At 38.7% G+C, this 18,820-nt stretch overlaps 1 protein-coding gene across 1 annotated transcript in view; it reads left to right on the forward strand.

Moving 5' to 3' along the window:
• The first annotated feature begins 1,759 nt into the window (after positions 1-1,759).
• Positions 1,760-18,820, forward strand: part of LOC134302228 (hyaluronan mediated motility receptor-like) — a 33,836-nt gene continuing 16,775 nt past the window's right edge. Inside the window, exons 1-2 of the mRNA XM_062987267.1 lie at positions 1,760-1,875; positions 15,220-17,052. Coding sequence (XP_062843337.1) covers positions 1,854-1,875; positions 15,220-17,052 — 1,855 coding nt within the window. The 5' untranslated portion in view covers positions 1,760-1,853. The remainder of the gene's footprint in view (positions 1,876-15,219; positions 17,053-18,820) is intronic.

An 18,820-nucleotide genomic window follows, 5' to 3' on the forward strand; every position in this document is an offset into this window, starting at 1 on the left:
CAAACAAACAAACACAGTTTCTTACATTTACTTACTATAGACTTTTATTTGATGTCAGACAGGATGCACCTGAGATATTTTATCTTTTATCTGCTCAACTTCATTTCATTTATTAATAAACATCCATTCCTGCATTTTCATTTACCTGCAACACATTCCAAAAAAAAGTTGGGACAGTAAAGCATTTACCACTTTGTAATGTTGCCGTTCCTTTTTACTACTTAAAAGATGTTTTGGCACAGAGGAGACCAAGTGATTTAGTGTTTCAGCTTTTATTTTGTCTTGTTCTTCCTGCAAACACGTCTTAACATGTGCAGCAGTACAGGGGGTCATTGTTATCACAATTTTCGTTTCAAAATTCTTTATTGGGGACAGGTCAGGACTGCAGGCAGGCCAGTCCAGTACCCGTACCCTCTTCTTCCACAGCCACGCCTTTGTAATGTGTGCAGCAGGTGGTTTTGCATCGTCTTGTTGAAAAATGCTGGACGTCCCTGAAAAAGACGATGTCTTGAAGGCAGCACATGTTGCTCTAAGATCTCAATGTACTTTTCTGTATTAATGCTGCATCACAGAGGTGTTAATGAGCTTTACCAAGGGTACTGACACGCCCCAGACCATGACAGACCCTGGCTTTTGGACTTGTTGCTGATAACAGTCTGGATGGTCCTTTTTGTCTTTGATTTAGAGCACACAGTGTCTATTTTTTTTCTTTTTCACTGTAGAGAGAGAAATGTGCAAATCACAAAATAACATTTCAATCATTTTCTCACACATCTGTGGACAAACTGGATCCTCTGATCATCTTTATTCATCAAAGACCTGGATGCTGCTTTTGTACCAAACCATGATTACAATCACCTGTTAACATCACATCATTATTTAGTGTTTTCATTCTATTACTAGCACTAAATTGCCCCTGTCCCAACTTTTTTTGGAATGTGTCGCAGAACTAAAATGCTGGAATGGATGTTTATTAATACATGAAATGAAGTTGAGCAGACAAAACTAAATATATCTGTCTGCAATCAAATAAAAGTCAAAGTAAATGTAAAGAACACTGCATTTTTATTGTATTTGCTTTTTTCACATTGTCCCAACTGTTTTCTGATTTTACGGTGAATTCAGTATTCTTCATTTCTTAAATCTTTAGTTGTATATTAGTGTAAACCTGTCAATCCTAAGAGTAACCAGAGTCAAAGTTTTTTTTTTTTATGTCTTCTATTATTTCAGTACCAGAAGGAGTGCCCTCATTACCAGTGTTGAACCTGGTTCTGTGTGGACGTGATGAATCACTGAAAGCTGCTGTATCCGAGCTCATACTGCCTCAGAGAGAGCAGAGATCAGATTCCAGATCAGTGTGTATGACGAGGACGGGGGAAGTGTGTGGATACCAGCTCACCCTGGTGGAGATACCAGCTCTCTACAACACTCAGCTCTCAGAAGAAGTGATGTGTGAGACTCTCCACAGTGTTTTACACTGTGATCCTGGAGTCCATGCTTTCTTCATCATTGTTCCTGAGGGCAGCTTAACTAATGAAGATAAAGCCGAAATAGAAATGATCCAGAGACACTTTAGCTCCAGAATAAACAACTACACCATATTTCTTATTAATCAGCAATCCCAGAGGAAGAAGATGGATGAGGCTGTAATAAATTCCTGTGGAGGACGATATAAATTCGTCAGTGCCAGAACAGGTGCATCAGAGTTATTTAACCATGTAAATAAGCTTCTTACAGAAAATAAAAATAGTCACTATACAATGACCATGTACCTTGAAGCCCAGTAGTTTGAAACACAGTTGAAGTACAAAAGAGAAAATGAAACTCTACAACAACAGATAACTGAACTGAAGATGAACAGGAATCAAAAACAAGGTAAAATATTTATTCTTTTATAATAATCGTCAGTAATCAGTAAAACACAAGGACCAGTACTAAGCCATAAATATAGTGTGATTTAAATACAGTTAAAACTCAAGTTTTTGAGAAGATGACTGCTTTACTTTCAAAATTTCAAATTCTCATGAATTTGTGAGATTCAAGCTTAGAAATTTTTTTAGAAAAAGATTTCAAAATATGACAGATCAATATTTGAGTGAATTGCTTCAAACTTTTCTAAAGATGCAACTAATATGTCATTTGTTAAATCACTTGAATTTATATTTAACTGATAACAGTACAAAAACATTGTGCAGTAAAACAACAGTGTTTTTTCTGATAAACCTAAGAGTACGTTGTAAATATTAAAAACAATAGAATCTGATGCCTGAAATACGCTCAAACAAAATGTTAAAAAAACACAAAACAAAAAGGTTGAGACAGAGGCAGAAGACTAAGATTATACAACTAACATTGTTTTGGAAGGTGCCACAATTAGCAGTTTAACTGCTAACAGGTGAAATCATCAAGATTAAGTATAAAAAGAGGGTGGGACATTGTTATGGACCCCTGCAAGATGGTGATTGTTACACACCAGCCTAGGGTATGTGAGTATCTCATGCACCAAAATTACACACACCAGTTTCACACTAAAGTGAGCGTCACAATTACAAACTTATTTACAATAGATTCAATAATACAGTAAAATAAGGCTCTCTCTCTCCAGGGGTAAGTAAGGCCACAATAATAAACAAAACCCACACTAACTTTAAACCCCAAACCTCTTACTAACCTAACCAAAAAATAAAGGAAACAAAAAACAGGCTTCTATCCTGACTCCCTAAACACAAAACCAGGAGAAAAGGTTACAAAAAAAATGGCACTTACCCCCTTCCAGCTCTTTTGAACTCACATAAACACCCCACTCAATATTTACAATTATTTACACAGACAAGTAATAACATTCATAATTTAACACAATTTTTTAATTACGACCAGGATGGCGGCACGAGCACATCACGGGACCCTGCGTCTATACCAGATTTCGAGATTTTGCAGTATTTTCCTGCTCATTTTGAGTCTGTTCATACAGAACAGCTTCACTTTAACATCCTACACCCGACAAGAACTTTTGAACATCGGTCGAAGTTACTCCGACAGTTTTATCACCAATCTTCGACTCATCCCTGAGATCTCCAAAACACCGGAGGCTACGCACTCTAACCGGCCAGGCGGAAGTGCTCGCAGGTGGCGTTGAGAACATAAACAAAGGCGAGGGAAGTGCGGAGGACTAAAAACTAAGCTAAAGCTTTCGTTACTCAGCATTTTCCTCGCTAATGTGTGGTCTTTGGTGAACAAAATGGACGAGATACGACTTCGCATCACCTGCAGTAGGAGACTTATGGACTGTAATGTCATGATTTTCACAGAAACATGGCTAAATGGCGGCGTACCCGACAATGCTATCGAGCTAACTGGACGCAACACACTCCGGACAGATAGAACAGCAGATGACTCCGTTAAGACCAGAGGCGGTGGACTGTGCATTTATATTAACAAAGCTGGTGCACAAACTTTGTCACTGTTGAGAAACACTGCTCGGCTAACATTGAATTTCTCATGGTTAAGTGTAGACCTTTTTATCTGCCTAGGGAGTTTACTTCTACTATTATAACCGCAGCCTATAAAACAAACTTTATTCAGCCATCAGCAAACAACAGACTGCGCACCCAGAGGCTGCATTTATAGTTTCAGGTAATTTTAATCACTCAAACTTAAAGACAGCACTGCCAAAATTTCACCAGCATGTTTCCTGCAATACCCCCCTCCCCCACCTGGGACAGTCAGACTATCTTTCTTTGTTTCTCATTCCTAAGTACTCTCCACTTATCCAACGTGTGAAGCCATCAACATCAACCATCAAGGTGTGGCCAGCGGGGACAGACGCTGTACTTCAGGACAGGTTTCAACACACGGACTGGAGTATGTTTGCTTCACAGGCTACTTGTGGCTCTCACACGGATATCGACACGTACACCTCCTCTGTGCTGGATTATATCAAAACCACCACTGACAGTGTTACCACACAGAAACAGATCACCACGTACCCAAATCAGAAGCCATGGATGAATAAGGAGGTGCGTCTTCTGCTGAAAGCCCGCAACATCGCCTTCAGAACAGGTAACGCAAGCACTGCTACAAGCTAAAGGTTGAGGAACACTTCAACTCCGACCCCCGACGCATGTGGCAGGGCATCCAGGTCATCAGCAACTACAAGCCTAGCAACTCCATCCCGATAACTACAGATGTCTCCTTCCTGAAAGAGCTAAATGACTTTTATGCTCGCTTTGACAGAGACAACAGGGAGACGGCTACCCAGACCAGACTCTCTGCAGACCACCAGCCCCTCTCACTCTCTGCCACAGACGTCTACACCGCACTGAGCCAGATCAATGCACACAAAGCTGCTGGTCCAGACGGCATTCCCAGGTGAGTGCTGAGAACATGTGCGGAGCAGCTGACTGGAATTTTTACGGACATTTTCAACCTGTCCCTTACCCAGGCAACTGTACCAACATGCTTCAAATCCACCTCCATCGTACCAGTGCCGAAACACTCGAACCCAACGTGCCTGCCCATTGTTAGGAAGTGCTTCGAGCGACTGGTCCTGGCACTCCTGAAGAACTGTCTCCCACCCACACTGGACCCACATCAGTTTACATACCGCAGCAATAGGTGTACAGAGGACGCAGTCTCCATGGCGCTGCACTCTGTGCTTACACATCTGGACAATAGCAACACATACGCACGAATGCTGTTTGTTGACTTCAGCTCAGCATTTAATACTGTAATCCCTTCCAAGTTAGTCACTAAACTTGGAGATCTGGGTATTAACACCTCCCTTTGTCACTGGATTATGGACTTTCTTACCAACAGACCTCAGCATGTTAGGTCAGGCCATACCTACTCCATCAGCATCTCACTCTCCATCATTAAGTTTGCTGACGACACCACGATGATTGGACTCATCAGTAACAACGTAACGTGGAATTCAGGAGGGAAGAAGGAGGCACGCATGACCCCATCCACATAGACGGAATAGCTGTTGAACGTGTCTCCAGCTTCAAGTTTTTGGGGACCCACATTTCGGAGGACCTGTCTTGGACCACCAACACCTCCAGCTTGGCCAAGAAGGCTCACCAGCACCTCTTCTTCCTGAGGACACTCAGGAAACACCATCTGTCTTCAGCCATCCTGGTGAACTTTTACCACTGTGCAATAGAAAGTATCCTGACCAGCAGTATCACAGTCTGGTATGGGAACTGCACTGTTGCCAACCACAAGGCACTGCAGCGAGTGGTGAAAACGGCCCAGCGCATCACAGGGACTCCACTTCCACCCATTGAGGACGTCCAGAGAAAACGCTGTCTGCGTCGAGCTTGCAGCATTCTTAAGGACTCCTCCCACCCTGCACACAGACTATTTGCCCTTCTGCCCTCTGGCAGGCGCTTCAGGAGCCTCCGGACAAGGACTACTAGATTGAGGAACAGCTTTTTCCTGTCTCCATATTGAACTCTGTCCCCTGTTACCCCCCCCCCCCCCCCCCCACACACACACACACACACACACACACACTCTCCTCCTAGCAAGGTTGCACTACAAACATTTTTTATTCTTTTTCCGCTTTGTATTTCATTGGTACATACCTCATTACCTCATTATTCTGCACTTCCTGCTTATTGCACTTCTGGTTAGATGCTAAACTGCAATTTGTTGCCTTGTACTTGTACATGTGTAATGACATTAAAGTTGAACCTAATCTAATCAAAAAATTTACAATATTTCAAATACTCTGCACCTCACTAATTCACTAAGGATTATTCACAGCCCACAACACAATACATCAACCACCAATTCTCTCAGTCTTTGTGTGTGTGTCTGTCTGTCTGTCTGTCTGTCTGTCTCTCTCTCTCTCTCTCTCTCTCTCTCTCTCTCTCCACCAATTCTCTCAGTCTGTGGCTGCGTCCGGAATCGCATACTTACTGAGTACATACTAGATTGGAGGAAGTATGCACTACTCGGCCGGTAAAGAAGTACATACTTTAAGTACGTAAGTACGCAGTATGCACACAACACCCGTACGTACTACGTCCGCCATCTTACCAACGTCAATTGATGATGTGAGGACGTGATGACGTAATATCACCATAGTTACGGACCGCATGCTCATTTCAAGCGCCACTTGCTAAAATTTTGGGTATTTCTAGTCTTTTTGCGCCACTTACCGATTAATCCAGTCATGTATCCCGACTCCACACTGAGACGGCAGAGAGCAGTAAATCGCAGAAGATAACTAAGAAAATTATTGATTTTTTACCTCAGAAATAATGTAAGTACTACTAACCTTTTTAGCAACAGTATACTACATTACCATGATTAGACTAATACAAAAAAAAAAAACATGACAAAATGATAGATCTGACACATTAATAATTACAGTAGAATAATTTTTCGAAAAAGGACAAAAAGAATAATAGCTTATGAGTGAAGATTGAAGTTCAACACACATTGATTTTATTTTAGATAGGTAACATAAAAACAATTATAATAACAATAATAATAATGATAATAATAATAAATAAAACAATGAAAAACCAGTAAGAACAAAAACTAAACTATGTACATTTATTTTACAGCATGTGAACCCGAGATCGTACTGCAAGCTGAACACAGCTGTGCCTATCTTGCAGCTGTATTTCAGCGGTGCAGACCTCAGGGCTGACCTTCGTCTCTCCCGGGACACCATCACCTCACTCATCACTTCATTAAAAACTGAAGCTGATCATGGGTGGAGCAGGGACATTGAAGTGTTGGTGTTCCTCTATTGGCTGGCACATGCAGCATCTTATCGTGTTGTCTCACGAGCCTTTGTCATACCCAAATCGTCTGTGCACGACATCGTACATAGAATGAGTAGGGCTGTCAGAGGGCTAGTCAGGAGGATCATCACCCTACCAACTGGTGATGAACTAGAGTGTGTAGGAACTGGGTTTGCCCACTTGGCCGGATCCGAATGTTTTAAAGTGGCAGTTGGTGCTATTGATGGGTGCCACATTCGTATAAAACCCCCTTCTGCCAACGCACAGTGCTACCTAAACAGGAAGCTGTTCCACTCAATTCAGCTTCAAGCCATCTGTGACCACCTGGGGAAGTTCAGAGACATTTTTGTTGGTTACCCTGGGTCGGTTCATGATGCAAGGGTACTAAAGAACAGCCCTGTGTATAAAGAGGGCTTATACCCACCTGCAGGACTATACATTCTTGGGGATGGGGGTTATCCCTGCATTAACACGCCTATCCGGCTTCTGACCCCCTATCGAGAGCCTGTGCAGAACCCTGTACAGGCTTGTTTTAACAGCAAACTGTCCAAGGAATGTGGTGGAAAGGGCTTTTGGAATGATGAAGACAAGATGGCGTTCCATTTTCTTTAAAGCCCTTGAGGTGAGCCCTGTCTTCGCCCTGGAGGTTGTTGCATGCGGTGCGGTGCTCCACAACCTCTGTATCGCTCATGGAGACATCATTGAGCCAGAATTAACAGAGGTACATGTTGACCAACCAGAGCCTGTAATAAATGACATTACGTCAGGTGAAGATGCAAGAAAGCGTCTAGCTGCAGCTGTGTCAGCACCACAGCACCGCATACCAGCTCTTTATGAGCATGACTATGTTTAAAAAAATGTTTTGTTAATAGGTTCATGTTGTTTGTTTTTACGTTTAGTTCTACAGTTCTTGATTGTCTATTTACATTTACAGTTTATGCATTTAAAAGTAAAACTTTCTTAGCAAAATTGTTCATTTCTTGAATATTTTTTTAATTACAATTTCCAATTTTACCACTTTTTCTATTTTTAATTAAGGTTAAATTAAAAAGAAAATCCTTTATTTCCATTAATTGCCAACACATTTTCTTTCTCACAACGTGCAATAACACTACAACACTTTGATTTTCAACTATTTATTTTTTTATTAGAATCTCTAAGAGTTTAATAAACCTTTCCTCTCTTTCTCTTGCCTCCCTATCTCTCCTTTCCTCCCTCATTCTTGCTTCCTGGTCTCTCCTCTCCTCTCTCTCTCGTCTCTCGCTCTCGCTTTTCCTCTCACTCGCGCGCCTCTTGCTCTCTCTTCTCCTCTCGTTCTATTCTTTCCCTTTCTCTTCTTTCCTCCCTCTCCTCAGCCTCTCTCCATCTTCTCTCCTCGTTCTCTGCTGCTTCTATCTCCCTCTCATTTTCCCTTTCTTCCATCTCCCTCAGATATGCAACTAAATCTGTCTCCACTCGTCTCTTTTTGGCTGGGGTTTCCATGCTTTTTGAGGATGGTGAAGCTTCAGCAGCATCCTGGCCGGATGAGGAAATAAGGGTCGGTGGGCTAATTGATGGTCTCCCACCTATTGCCTCATCCATATCCGTGTACCATTTCCAGGATGCTGCTGTTCACCACCCTCTGAGGTGGACACTTAAGTTCCTACAGTACAAGGACCTTAACTTGTATTACAAATATTTTCTAATATTTTTACTGAAGATCTTGCCAACAAACGAAGCTTACTTTGTATTTTTGTTTGAGGTTCTCCCACTTTTTCTTCACATAAGTGGGTCACCTTCCCCTGCATGCGGTTCTCCAACACAAAGGCTCTACAATATAATGCACATAACAGTTATTAATGTATATAGCATACACTGCTTCAAAAAAGTTTGGTCATTAAAAGTTTTTAATGCTTTGAAAAAGTTAGCAAAACTTAAATACTAAAACTTGTCTTTATACCACCCTTTGTAATTAATATTATGAATAAGATGTAACACAAATTTTGTGTTATGTCAAACAAACAGTTACTTACTCAAACCCTCGAACCGCTGCATTCCGTTTTCCGGTGAAGAGGGCCTGGTTGGCCACTCTCCACCGGATAAGATTTTTTGTGTCTTCATCAGACCCTGCAATATCAAACATTAGTTTTAAAAGAGATGGCTAGTGTGACTGTGCAGCAACATTACAACAATCATGAATATTTAGCCTCAACAACCCCAAAGCTAGATATGTTTACCCTCCTAAGGATAGTTTGGCCCATCACTAGCATTACAGATAAAATTAAATGAATCTATAGATAGATCATTTATTACAGCAGCTCAATATATATTACTGCATTATCTTATATTATAGTATATTATTATATTATAGTAAGCAAGTATTAAAGTATGCAAGTATTCAAATACAAAAGTATTAAGTACACATGTAATGTTGTACAACACTATGTAGTTAAATACATTGAATAAAAAGTAGTATATCGCTTTTATTGTCCTACCAGAATGACAAGATGTAAATCTACCAGCACCAACGTTAATCCTGAATATGTAACCTAGCACATGCGTTATCGGATTATATTTCTCGGGTGTACAACAATAACCTTGGCTGGCTTAAAAACTCACAGGTAATGTGTATAACAATTTTAAAATCAGACAAAATCACTTCTGTCGTTTTACATAAAGCTAATCATAACGTTATTTAGGGTTGTACACAATAATAAAAAAATTATTTTGTTTATCTTACGTACACTTGTACACAGAGGACTCCGCGTTTTCAGCCATCTTTCTTCTTCTTTCTTCTTCCGCTTCAAACGCCTACGCAGCTCCAGTTGCATTATGGGATACATTAGCGGACCACAAGTGTGCATCGCTTGCATACTCAAACATGGCTGCCAAAGAAGTAGGTCATCCGGGTACTTCTCGCGTACCTCTTTATGCATACTATGTATTCGGACATACTAACCGCTCTCACGTACTCATTTCGCGTACTACTGAGTATGGAAGTATGCGATTCCGGACGCAGCCTTTGTCTTTGTGTGTGTGTGTGTGTGTGTCTGTCTGTCTGTCTCTCTCTCTCTCTCTCACACAGTACACAGTCTTTGCCACTACAGAAACAATGAAATGTCTTGGTTGTGGCGGACCAGGACACCTCATTAGAGCATGCCCATTTAAGAAAAATCCAGTAAGTGAGTCTGATAATGCTAATAGCAAAGATAACCAAACAAATAGTACTGAGGTCCAAAAAGACACACGGGTATCAAAAAACAATTTAAATGGGGAAATAAATAATGAACAGGGTCTTAACATTACTGCCAGTGTCAATGTAGAAACTGAAATAATAAACCCAGTTGAAACCGAATCAAATCCAGTAAACAGAACTGAATTAAGTTCTGAAAACCCAGGAGTTTCTGATAAAAGTGAGAATGGTGAAAATACAGAATCCATACAAAAGGATTCTGCCAAAAACAATGAAAAAGAAAAACTTGAAGATTTAATGGAAAATGAAGATATTGTGTTTAAAACACCAATTAAGAGGAGAGCAAGTCATATTGAAAAGAATCAGGCTAAAAAAATAGACAGACATAGATATCAGTAGTGATGATGACCTGTCAGACTCAGGTGCTATGGAAAACTCTCAAAGTGAGAGTAAAAATAGGACGTATGATGTAGAAGACATTAAACTATTTCTGAAGTCAACAAAAAGAAAGAGAGGCGTAAAAACTGAAGAGTACTTCCCAGATTTGGAACAATTTGTTGAGAAAGCTAAATGGTTTATGACCAAGGGTATCTTTGAAAACACTGAAGTGTTTAGACTTAAAAAAGTTTTAACATTAGCAAAAAGAAAACTGAAAAATAAAGATAAAGGAGAAATCGATTGTAATGTTTAATATTTAAGTTAAATAACAGAATAATGGGGATCTGCACATTTTTTCCTTGCTCATATTTATTGGTGAGATACGCATTGCTTCAATAAACTTAAATGGGGCAAGCGATAAGGTAAAGAGAGCAGAACTTTATGAGTTATTAAAAATTAAGGGCATTAATATAATGTTGTTGCAAGAAACACATAGTGATGCAGAGAATGCTACTGATTGGGCTATAGAATGGAATGGACTCTCTATTTTAAGCCACAACAATACAGTTAGTGGAGGTGTTGCAATTTTATTTTCTAAGAATTTTATTCCCATATCATACGATTGTGAAGAGATAATAAATGGTTGAATGTTAAAAGTCAGAACTGTCTTTGAAAACAGTATATTTGTAATAATTTGTGTCTATGCTCCAACAAAAACAACAGAAATGTTAGCTTTTATAGACACACTTTCTAATACATTACAAAACTGTAATAATGATGAAATCTTGCTACTAGGAGGAGATTTCAATTGTACGTTAGATAACTTAGACAGGAATCATATCAAACCCCATATGCCTTCCCGAAAAAAACTGTCCCAGTGTATAAAAACACACGATCTGAGTGACATTTGGAGGATTTGTCACAAAGAAGTAAGACAATATACATTGGCACACACACGGGACAATATAATCTCCCTAGCAAGACTTGACAGATTTTACAGTTTTAAGCATCAACTCAATATTTTTCAAAAATGTTTTATCACTCCTGTAGCTTTTTCAGATCATAGTCTAGTGCAGTGTTTTATTTTTTTAAACTGTGTAAAACCAAAGAGTGCATACTGGCATTTTAATACAACGCTGATTCAAGACAGGGCATTTAAATATATTTTTAAATTCTTTTGGAACAATTTTAAGAACACAAAAGAAACTTTTAAATCAATACAACAATGGTGGGATATAGGTAAAATACAAACACAACAGTTGTGCAAACAATACACTCAAAGCATCACGAGAGATAGAACCCAATCAATAAAACTACTTGAAAAGGAATTATTAGAAATTGAGAAAATGACACATAATACTGGAAATGCTGATTATATTGAGATGCGGAAAAAAAAGAGAGATATTTTACATGAGCTCCTGGGAGCAAAAGCACAAGGTGCCTTAGTTCATTCCCGTTTTCAAAGTATGGACCAAATGGATGTACCTTCAAAATTCTTTTTTAGCCTAGAGAAAAAAAATTGACAAAAAAAGTTTATACATTCACTGCGCTCTGAGGCTGGGGTTTTATTAACAGATCCTGATGAAATCAGAGGCCGAGCAGTTCAGTTCTATAGTGATCTTTATAAAAGTGAACTGGTTAATGAACAGCTCTTACATGATGTCTTTTTAGAAAATATGCCTCAAGTACCTAGTGAACTGTTAGCCGAGCTGTATGCCGAGCTGACCATGGAAGAGCTGGAGAAAGCCCTACAGAGTACAGAAGGTGGTAAGGCCCCAGGGCTAGATGGCCTCCCAGTGGAATTCTATAAAGCCTTTTGGTCAGAGGTAAGAGAAGATCTTTTGACAGTACTCAATAACAGTCTAACTGCAAGATGTCTGCCAATGAGCTGCCGTAGAGCAGTATTAACTCTTCTCCCCAAAAAAGGGGACTTGACAGACGTAAAGAGCTGGAGACCAGTATCACTTTTGTGCAGTGACTATAAACTTTTGTCCAAAATATTAGCAAACAGGCTAAATAAGGTAATAGGAAGTATCATCCATTCGGACCAGACTTATTGCATTCCTAGCAGGTCAATATTTGATAACATTTCACTGGTTCGTGATGTCGTAGAAGTTTCAAAACTTTTAGGACTTAGCGTGGGTTTGATCTCATTAGATCAAGAAAAAGCATTTGATAGAGTCGAACACACATACCTATGGAACACTTTAGCAGCGTTTGGTTTTAGCGAAGGTTTTATCGATAAGATCAGGGTTCTGTATAAAGATGTAGAGAGTATGCTAAAAATCAATTGTGGTTTGAGCTCTCCTTTTAAGATAAATAGAGGTGTAAGACAGGGATGCTCTTTGTCCGGGATGTTGTACTCAATTGCAATAGAACCTCTTTTATGTAAGTTAAGGTCAACATTAAATGGTCTATCTATTCCTGATTGTGTATCTTCTCCATGTGTATCGGCTTACGCGGATGATATTGTAGTTTTTATTAATGGAAAAGAAGATCAAAACAATATCAAAGACTCTAAAAGATTTTGAAAATATATCCTCAGCAAAAGTGAATTGGTTCAAAAGTAAGGCTTTGCTTATTGGGCAGTGGCCAGAAGGAGAACCAAATCTTCCCGGCAGACTACAATGGAAAAAAGATGGACTGAAATATTTGGGTGTTTTTTTAGGGACTGATACGTTTACCCCAAAAAATTGGGAAGAAACAGTTGAAAAAATTAAGAGTCGACTGGAACGGTGGAAATGGTTACTTCCAAAGATGTCATATAGAGGGCGTGTCCTTATTATCAATAACTTGGTGGCATCTTCTTTATGGCATAGACTGATTTGCATGGACCCACCACCAGATCTATTGAACAAAATACAACCTATGCTGGTTAATTTCTTTTGGGACAAATTACACTGGTCACCACAATCAGTTTTATTTTTACCCAAGGAAGAAGGAGGACAAGGTCTCATCCACTTACAAAGCAGGACTGCGGCTTTCAGAATTCAGTTTGTGAAAAAACTCTTGACTGGACCTGTGAACGCTTCTTGGAGAGACGTAAGCTGCAGAATTTTGAAAACATTGTGTGGAATGGGACTAGAGAAAAATCTTTTTTTAATGTCACCACAGGAAATGAACACCTCACTATTACCTCGATTCTATCAAAATCTTTTTAGAGTTTGGGGTCTTTTTAATGTGCAAAGGGGAAAATCCAAAATCTCCCTACACTGGATATTACAAGAACCTTTGATCGGCGGAGCACGTCTAGACATCAGTTCCTGTGTTTTTCCTGCACTCAAGGAAATACTTTTTAAATCAAAAACTGTGATTTTAAAAAACATATGTGACATAGCCGGACCAGATTTCAAGAAGATTGAAGAAACAGCTGAGGCTCTGGGTATGTCTAGTCTAAGTCTAGTCGAGTGACTGCTAAAATTTTAGATAAGTGGCGAAATGTTCTAATGGATGATGAAAACAAATTAATTAATGACTACTTCACAGGAAAGACAGCTCCAGATGAGAAGGATAGTTTCCCCAATCTAGTACTCACATCTAAACTAGATGGAGCTACTGGTCCGTTCTTGAACCTTGATAATGTAGAACCAATGCTTTTGTGTGCAACCACTGGGAAACAACTTTACCAAGCCTGTGTGAACATTTTTTCATTGGAGAACAAGATCGACACACCCTGGCGTACTGTTCTTAAACTCAATGAAAAGATAAAACCAAAATGGAGAACAATATATAAACCACCTTTAATTAAAAAAACAGGTGACCTACAGTGGAGAATTCTACATGGAGCTGTGGCTGTCAATGCGTTTATATCGGTCTTGAACCCAGGAATTGATCAAAAATGTCCATTCTGTGACCAAAGAGAGACTATCTTTCATGCTTTTATGCAGTGTTTTAGACTGAAACCTTTGTTTTTAATTCTACAACGTATTTTCAGGAATTTTAATAAAGACTTTACAATGGAAATTTTTATCTTTGGTTTTAAGTATAGTAAAAAAAATATATATATATATGTGCAAATTGATTAACTTTATCTTGGGTCAAGCTAAGATGGCCATTTATATTAGTAGGAAAAATAAAGTGGACAGACAGCCTGGGCAAGATGCAGTTTTACTTTTTGCTAAATTAACAAAATCTAGAGTATTAGTTGATTTCCATTATTATAAATTAATGCAAGACCTTGATAGCTTTGAAAGAATATGGTGTTGTAGAGAAGCCCTATGCAAACTAAGTGAATATGAATTGTATTTTACTTTCTAATCATGCCAAATTTTATGCATTGTAAAATGTATGTTCTCTGAGATTGTAAAAGATTTGTTACAGTAAATATTGTAATAAAGGTTTTTTTTTAATCTAATCTCTCTCTCTCTCTCTCTCTCGCGCGCTCTCACTCTGGTCTTCATTTCTTCTCCTTTTATAACCTCACCAGCACAGGTAGTTAGGAATTCTCTCGGCTCCACCTAGGGACAGGGAGGCAAAAGGAAGAACACAGACACTGCACAGCAGCTGTAACAGTGATCTAGGGGTAAATAAGAGCGTAACAAAGTAATAAAAGGTCTAAGTAATAGCAAAGATGATGGAACACAGAAGTAAAATTGAGAATCTGTGATTTGTTTATTCTCTTAAATCTTTATGTACATGATAAAAGTAGAAAGAAAAGGGTTTTTTGCTGCTGAGTTTGAGAACTTGCTGAATTTGACTATGAAAATTAGAATTTGAAAAGAACTTGATGTTTCCAAAAATAAGTTGAACCACTACCTCATCTGACCACAGCACGTTCCCACTGTTTTTTGGCCAATATGAGATAAGCTTTCACTTTTTGAAAGTAAACTTATGCTATATCTAAATTCAAATGTTAAACTCATTTCATAGTTTACATTTTAAAAGTTTATGGACTTTTCTCTTTTTGTACAGATCCATCTAGTCCTGATGTTCTCAGAATTGTGCTGCTGGGGATGACTGGAGTTGGGAAAAGTGCAACAGGAAACACCATCTTAGGAAATGAAATATTTATTGAAGACAGTTCATTTGAATCAGTGACCACTTTTTGTCAGAAAGAGACGTGTGAGTTTAATGGGAGGCTGATTACTGTGATTGATACTCCAGGACTGTTTGATAGAAAGGTTTCTAATATAGAGATCACTAAAGAAATTGCCAAGTGCATCTCCATGGCTGCACCAGGTCCTCATGTGTTCCTGCTGGTACTGAAAATAGGACGCTTTACTCAAGAGGAACAGGATGCAGTGAATTTAATCAAAGGAACATTTGGAGAGAAATCTAGAATGTACACCATGGTGCTCTTCACTGGTGGTGATGGACTAAAAAAACATACAATTGAACAGCATATAGAGAAAGCTAGTTCAGACATTAAAAAACTTTTGTTTGAGTTTGGTAACAGGTATCATGTCTTCAACAACAATAACAGAAGCAGCAACATTCAGGTTTGTGCTCTCGTTGATAAAATTGACTCCATGGTGAGAGTGAATGAAGGAAGCTGCTACACCAATGAGATGTTCCAGCAGGTGGAGAAAGCAATAAAGGAAAATCAGGAGAGAATCCTGAAGGAGAAAGAGGAACAGATAGAGCGAGAAAAAGAAGAACTAAAAGCCAAATATGAAGCTGAAATGGAGAACATGAAAAAAATGATGCAGGAACAACAAAAACGTCAAGAAGCTGAAAGTAGAAGAAAAGAGGAAGAGTTTAAAGTGAGAGAGGAACAACTAAAAACAGAGCTGGCAGAAAGAGAACAAATAATGCGAGAAGAATTCAGGAAAAGAAAAGAAGAAGACGACTTAAAGATGAATGAGTGGACAGAAGAAATAAACCGAGAAAGAGAGGAGAACAGAAAACAGTGGGAGAAGCAAAGAGAAGAAGATCAGAAACTGAGAGGTCAGAAGGAGGAAAAAGAAAGAAAGAGAAGAGAAGAAGAATGGAGAGAGAAACAGAGAGAAGAGAAAGAGAAGTTTGAGAAGGAAAAAGAAGAGCTGAAAAGAAATGAAGAAGAAGCTGTAAAGAAATTACAGCAGGAGTACGAACAGAGAGCAGCAGAGGAAGAGAAGAAAAGAAAAGATTTAGAAGAGAAAATAAAACATGCAGAAGAAAGTAAAAAGAAGGAACTACTGGAACTTCAGTTATCTCAACTACAGGAGTCAGAAAGAAGGTTGAAGGAGGAGAAGAAAAGACGAGATGAACAGCAGAAGTACTGCAAAAAGAGCATTCAAAGAATGGAGGAACGGTGGGATTTAGAGCAGTGTGTAAAGCAGTTGCAGTATGAATGGGAAAAGCAGAAAGAAAAAGAGGAAAGAGAATTAAAAGAAAATGAGAGAAAAGAAAAAGAAGAAGAAGAAAAGAAAAGAATAGAGAAAAAGGCAAATGAAAAGATACAAAAGATGAAGGAACAGCTGGAAGCAGAACGACTGACAGATGAACAAGAGAGAAAAGAAAAGGATAAACAGCACAGACAGGAAATGAAAAATAAACTTCGAGAGCAGCAGGAAGATTTCAGAAATAAGATAGAAAATGAAGAGAGGGTTCGCAACGAGGTGGAGCAGAGAAATTTGGCCTTCGTTAAAGATCAACACACCAAAGAGCTGGAGAATCTGAAAAAACAAACCGAACAAGAAACAAGAAAACAAGCAGAGGAAGAATTTAATGCTAAACTGGATGAGAAAGTTAAAGAAGCAAAAGATTCAGGTTTTGAAGATGGCCGTGCAAAAGTAGAGTCAGAAAGAACAAAGCCAGGCAGAGGTGTAGATTCATTTGTCAATTTGGTTTGTGGATCAAATAAAGAAAAGAAGGTCAAGAAAAATGAGTAAAAACATTGAATAAATACATTATTATTATTTTTTAAATAGTAGTTTGATAAAAGGCCTAAGCTGGTTTTGAAAAGAAAAATGTTTGTAGGTTTTGTTGTGATAAATTTGTTCAGTTTTTTGGAACCTTTCTTTTTACCTACATAAATAAAACTAAGCATTCAGGTGGCTCAGTGGTCCGGGTTTGAATCTCAGCAGTGCTACTGGTCTGCCAGGCATCTACACAGACATAATTGGCTATTGGTTTTGGATTTAGAGATGGTTTCCTGGCGGATTGGTGGCATGTTCAGGGTGTTTGTGCCTTGCACCAGATGTTTGTGGGTGAACCAAACCCACCATGACCCTGACCAGAATAAAGCAGTTGATGAAAATAAAGTAAAAATAAAAATCAAATTTAAAAAAATAAGAGAATGGAAAAATGGTGTGGAAATTTAAAAGCAAACATTTTTTAGGATTTAAGAGAAACAGAAGAAGCTCATTAATACCTTCTGTTCAGGTTAAAGCTCAATGCTCAGTATAAGAATCTTTTAATGTTAGCTGTGGGGGTAACAAGCAGCACCTGGGAGATTCTTTTAAAAGCTGTTCCTGCAAATGTTTCTTTTCTTTTAAATTTTTTGCTTTAGGCTGCAGAATTTAACCTCTTCATTTTTGCAGGTACAAGAATAAATCTGGTACCACAGATATTATAAATACTGACTTTAAACAGTTTTTAAGATTTTCTATCTTTTTAATTAGCCCTTAACGCCGCTTGTTGTGAATTCGCAACACAGCGATTCCATTCAGATTGCAGCCGAGAAAGTGTATGTATTTCCCCAATGCCGGTTTGTGTTTATTTAATACGTTCCTAATACGTTTCTAGGAACCTTTTGCAAGTACTAGTTTCTCGTAGGACCGGTCAGAACTACATTTGATTCATGGAAGCTAACTTGTCGGATAGTGATTTGTGCATTTTGCAGCTGCAAATTTGAAAACATTGTCCAATTTGATGCAGTTTGTACTAAGATAAAAATACGTACCACCTTATTGATTGCTTCTACAGCTGACATATTGAAATAGATTTTATGTGACAAATATTATTTCCGTTATTTGAAGTTTTCTGTTTGTCGCAAATTTTCTACTTCCGACCATAATGGCTACAATCAGCCATAATGTCTACATATACAGTCCCCTTCAAAAGTATTGGAACAGTGAGGCCAATCCCTTTATTTTTGCGGTAGACTAAAAACATTTGGGTTTGACATTAAAAGATGAATATGAGACATATTGAGACAATATGAGATCAACATTTCAGCTTTTATTTCCAGGTATTTACATCTGGATCTGATACACAGTTCAGAAGATAGCACCTTTTGTCTGAACCCACCCATTTTTCTTGTGAGCAAAAGTATTGGAACATGTGACTGTCAGGTGTGTTTTGTTGCCCAGGTGTGTCCTGTTACATTGATTATTTAAACAATAAATAGCGCTGAATGTCTACGCTCAGTTTCAGATTTGGGTTTTGCCTGTGCAGACTGTGCATTTATAGTTAGAGGAGTAACCAACATGAAAACCAGAGAGCTGTCTATGGGTGAAAAACAAGCAATTGTGAAGTTGAGAGAAGATGGAAAATCAATCAGAGCCATTGCACAAATATTGGCCATAGCCAGTACAACCGTTTGGAATGTAGAAACCGTTAACCGTTTGAAGTTGTCACTGTTGTACTA

Source organism: Trichomycterus rosablanca, chromosome 2 (genome assembly GCF_030014385.1).
Source record: "Trichomycterus rosablanca isolate fTriRos1 chromosome 2, fTriRos1.hap1, whole genome shotgun sequence".
In the NCBI taxonomy this organism is placed as follows: Eukaryota; Metazoa; Chordata; class Actinopteri; order Siluriformes; family Trichomycteridae; genus Trichomycterus; species Trichomycterus rosablanca.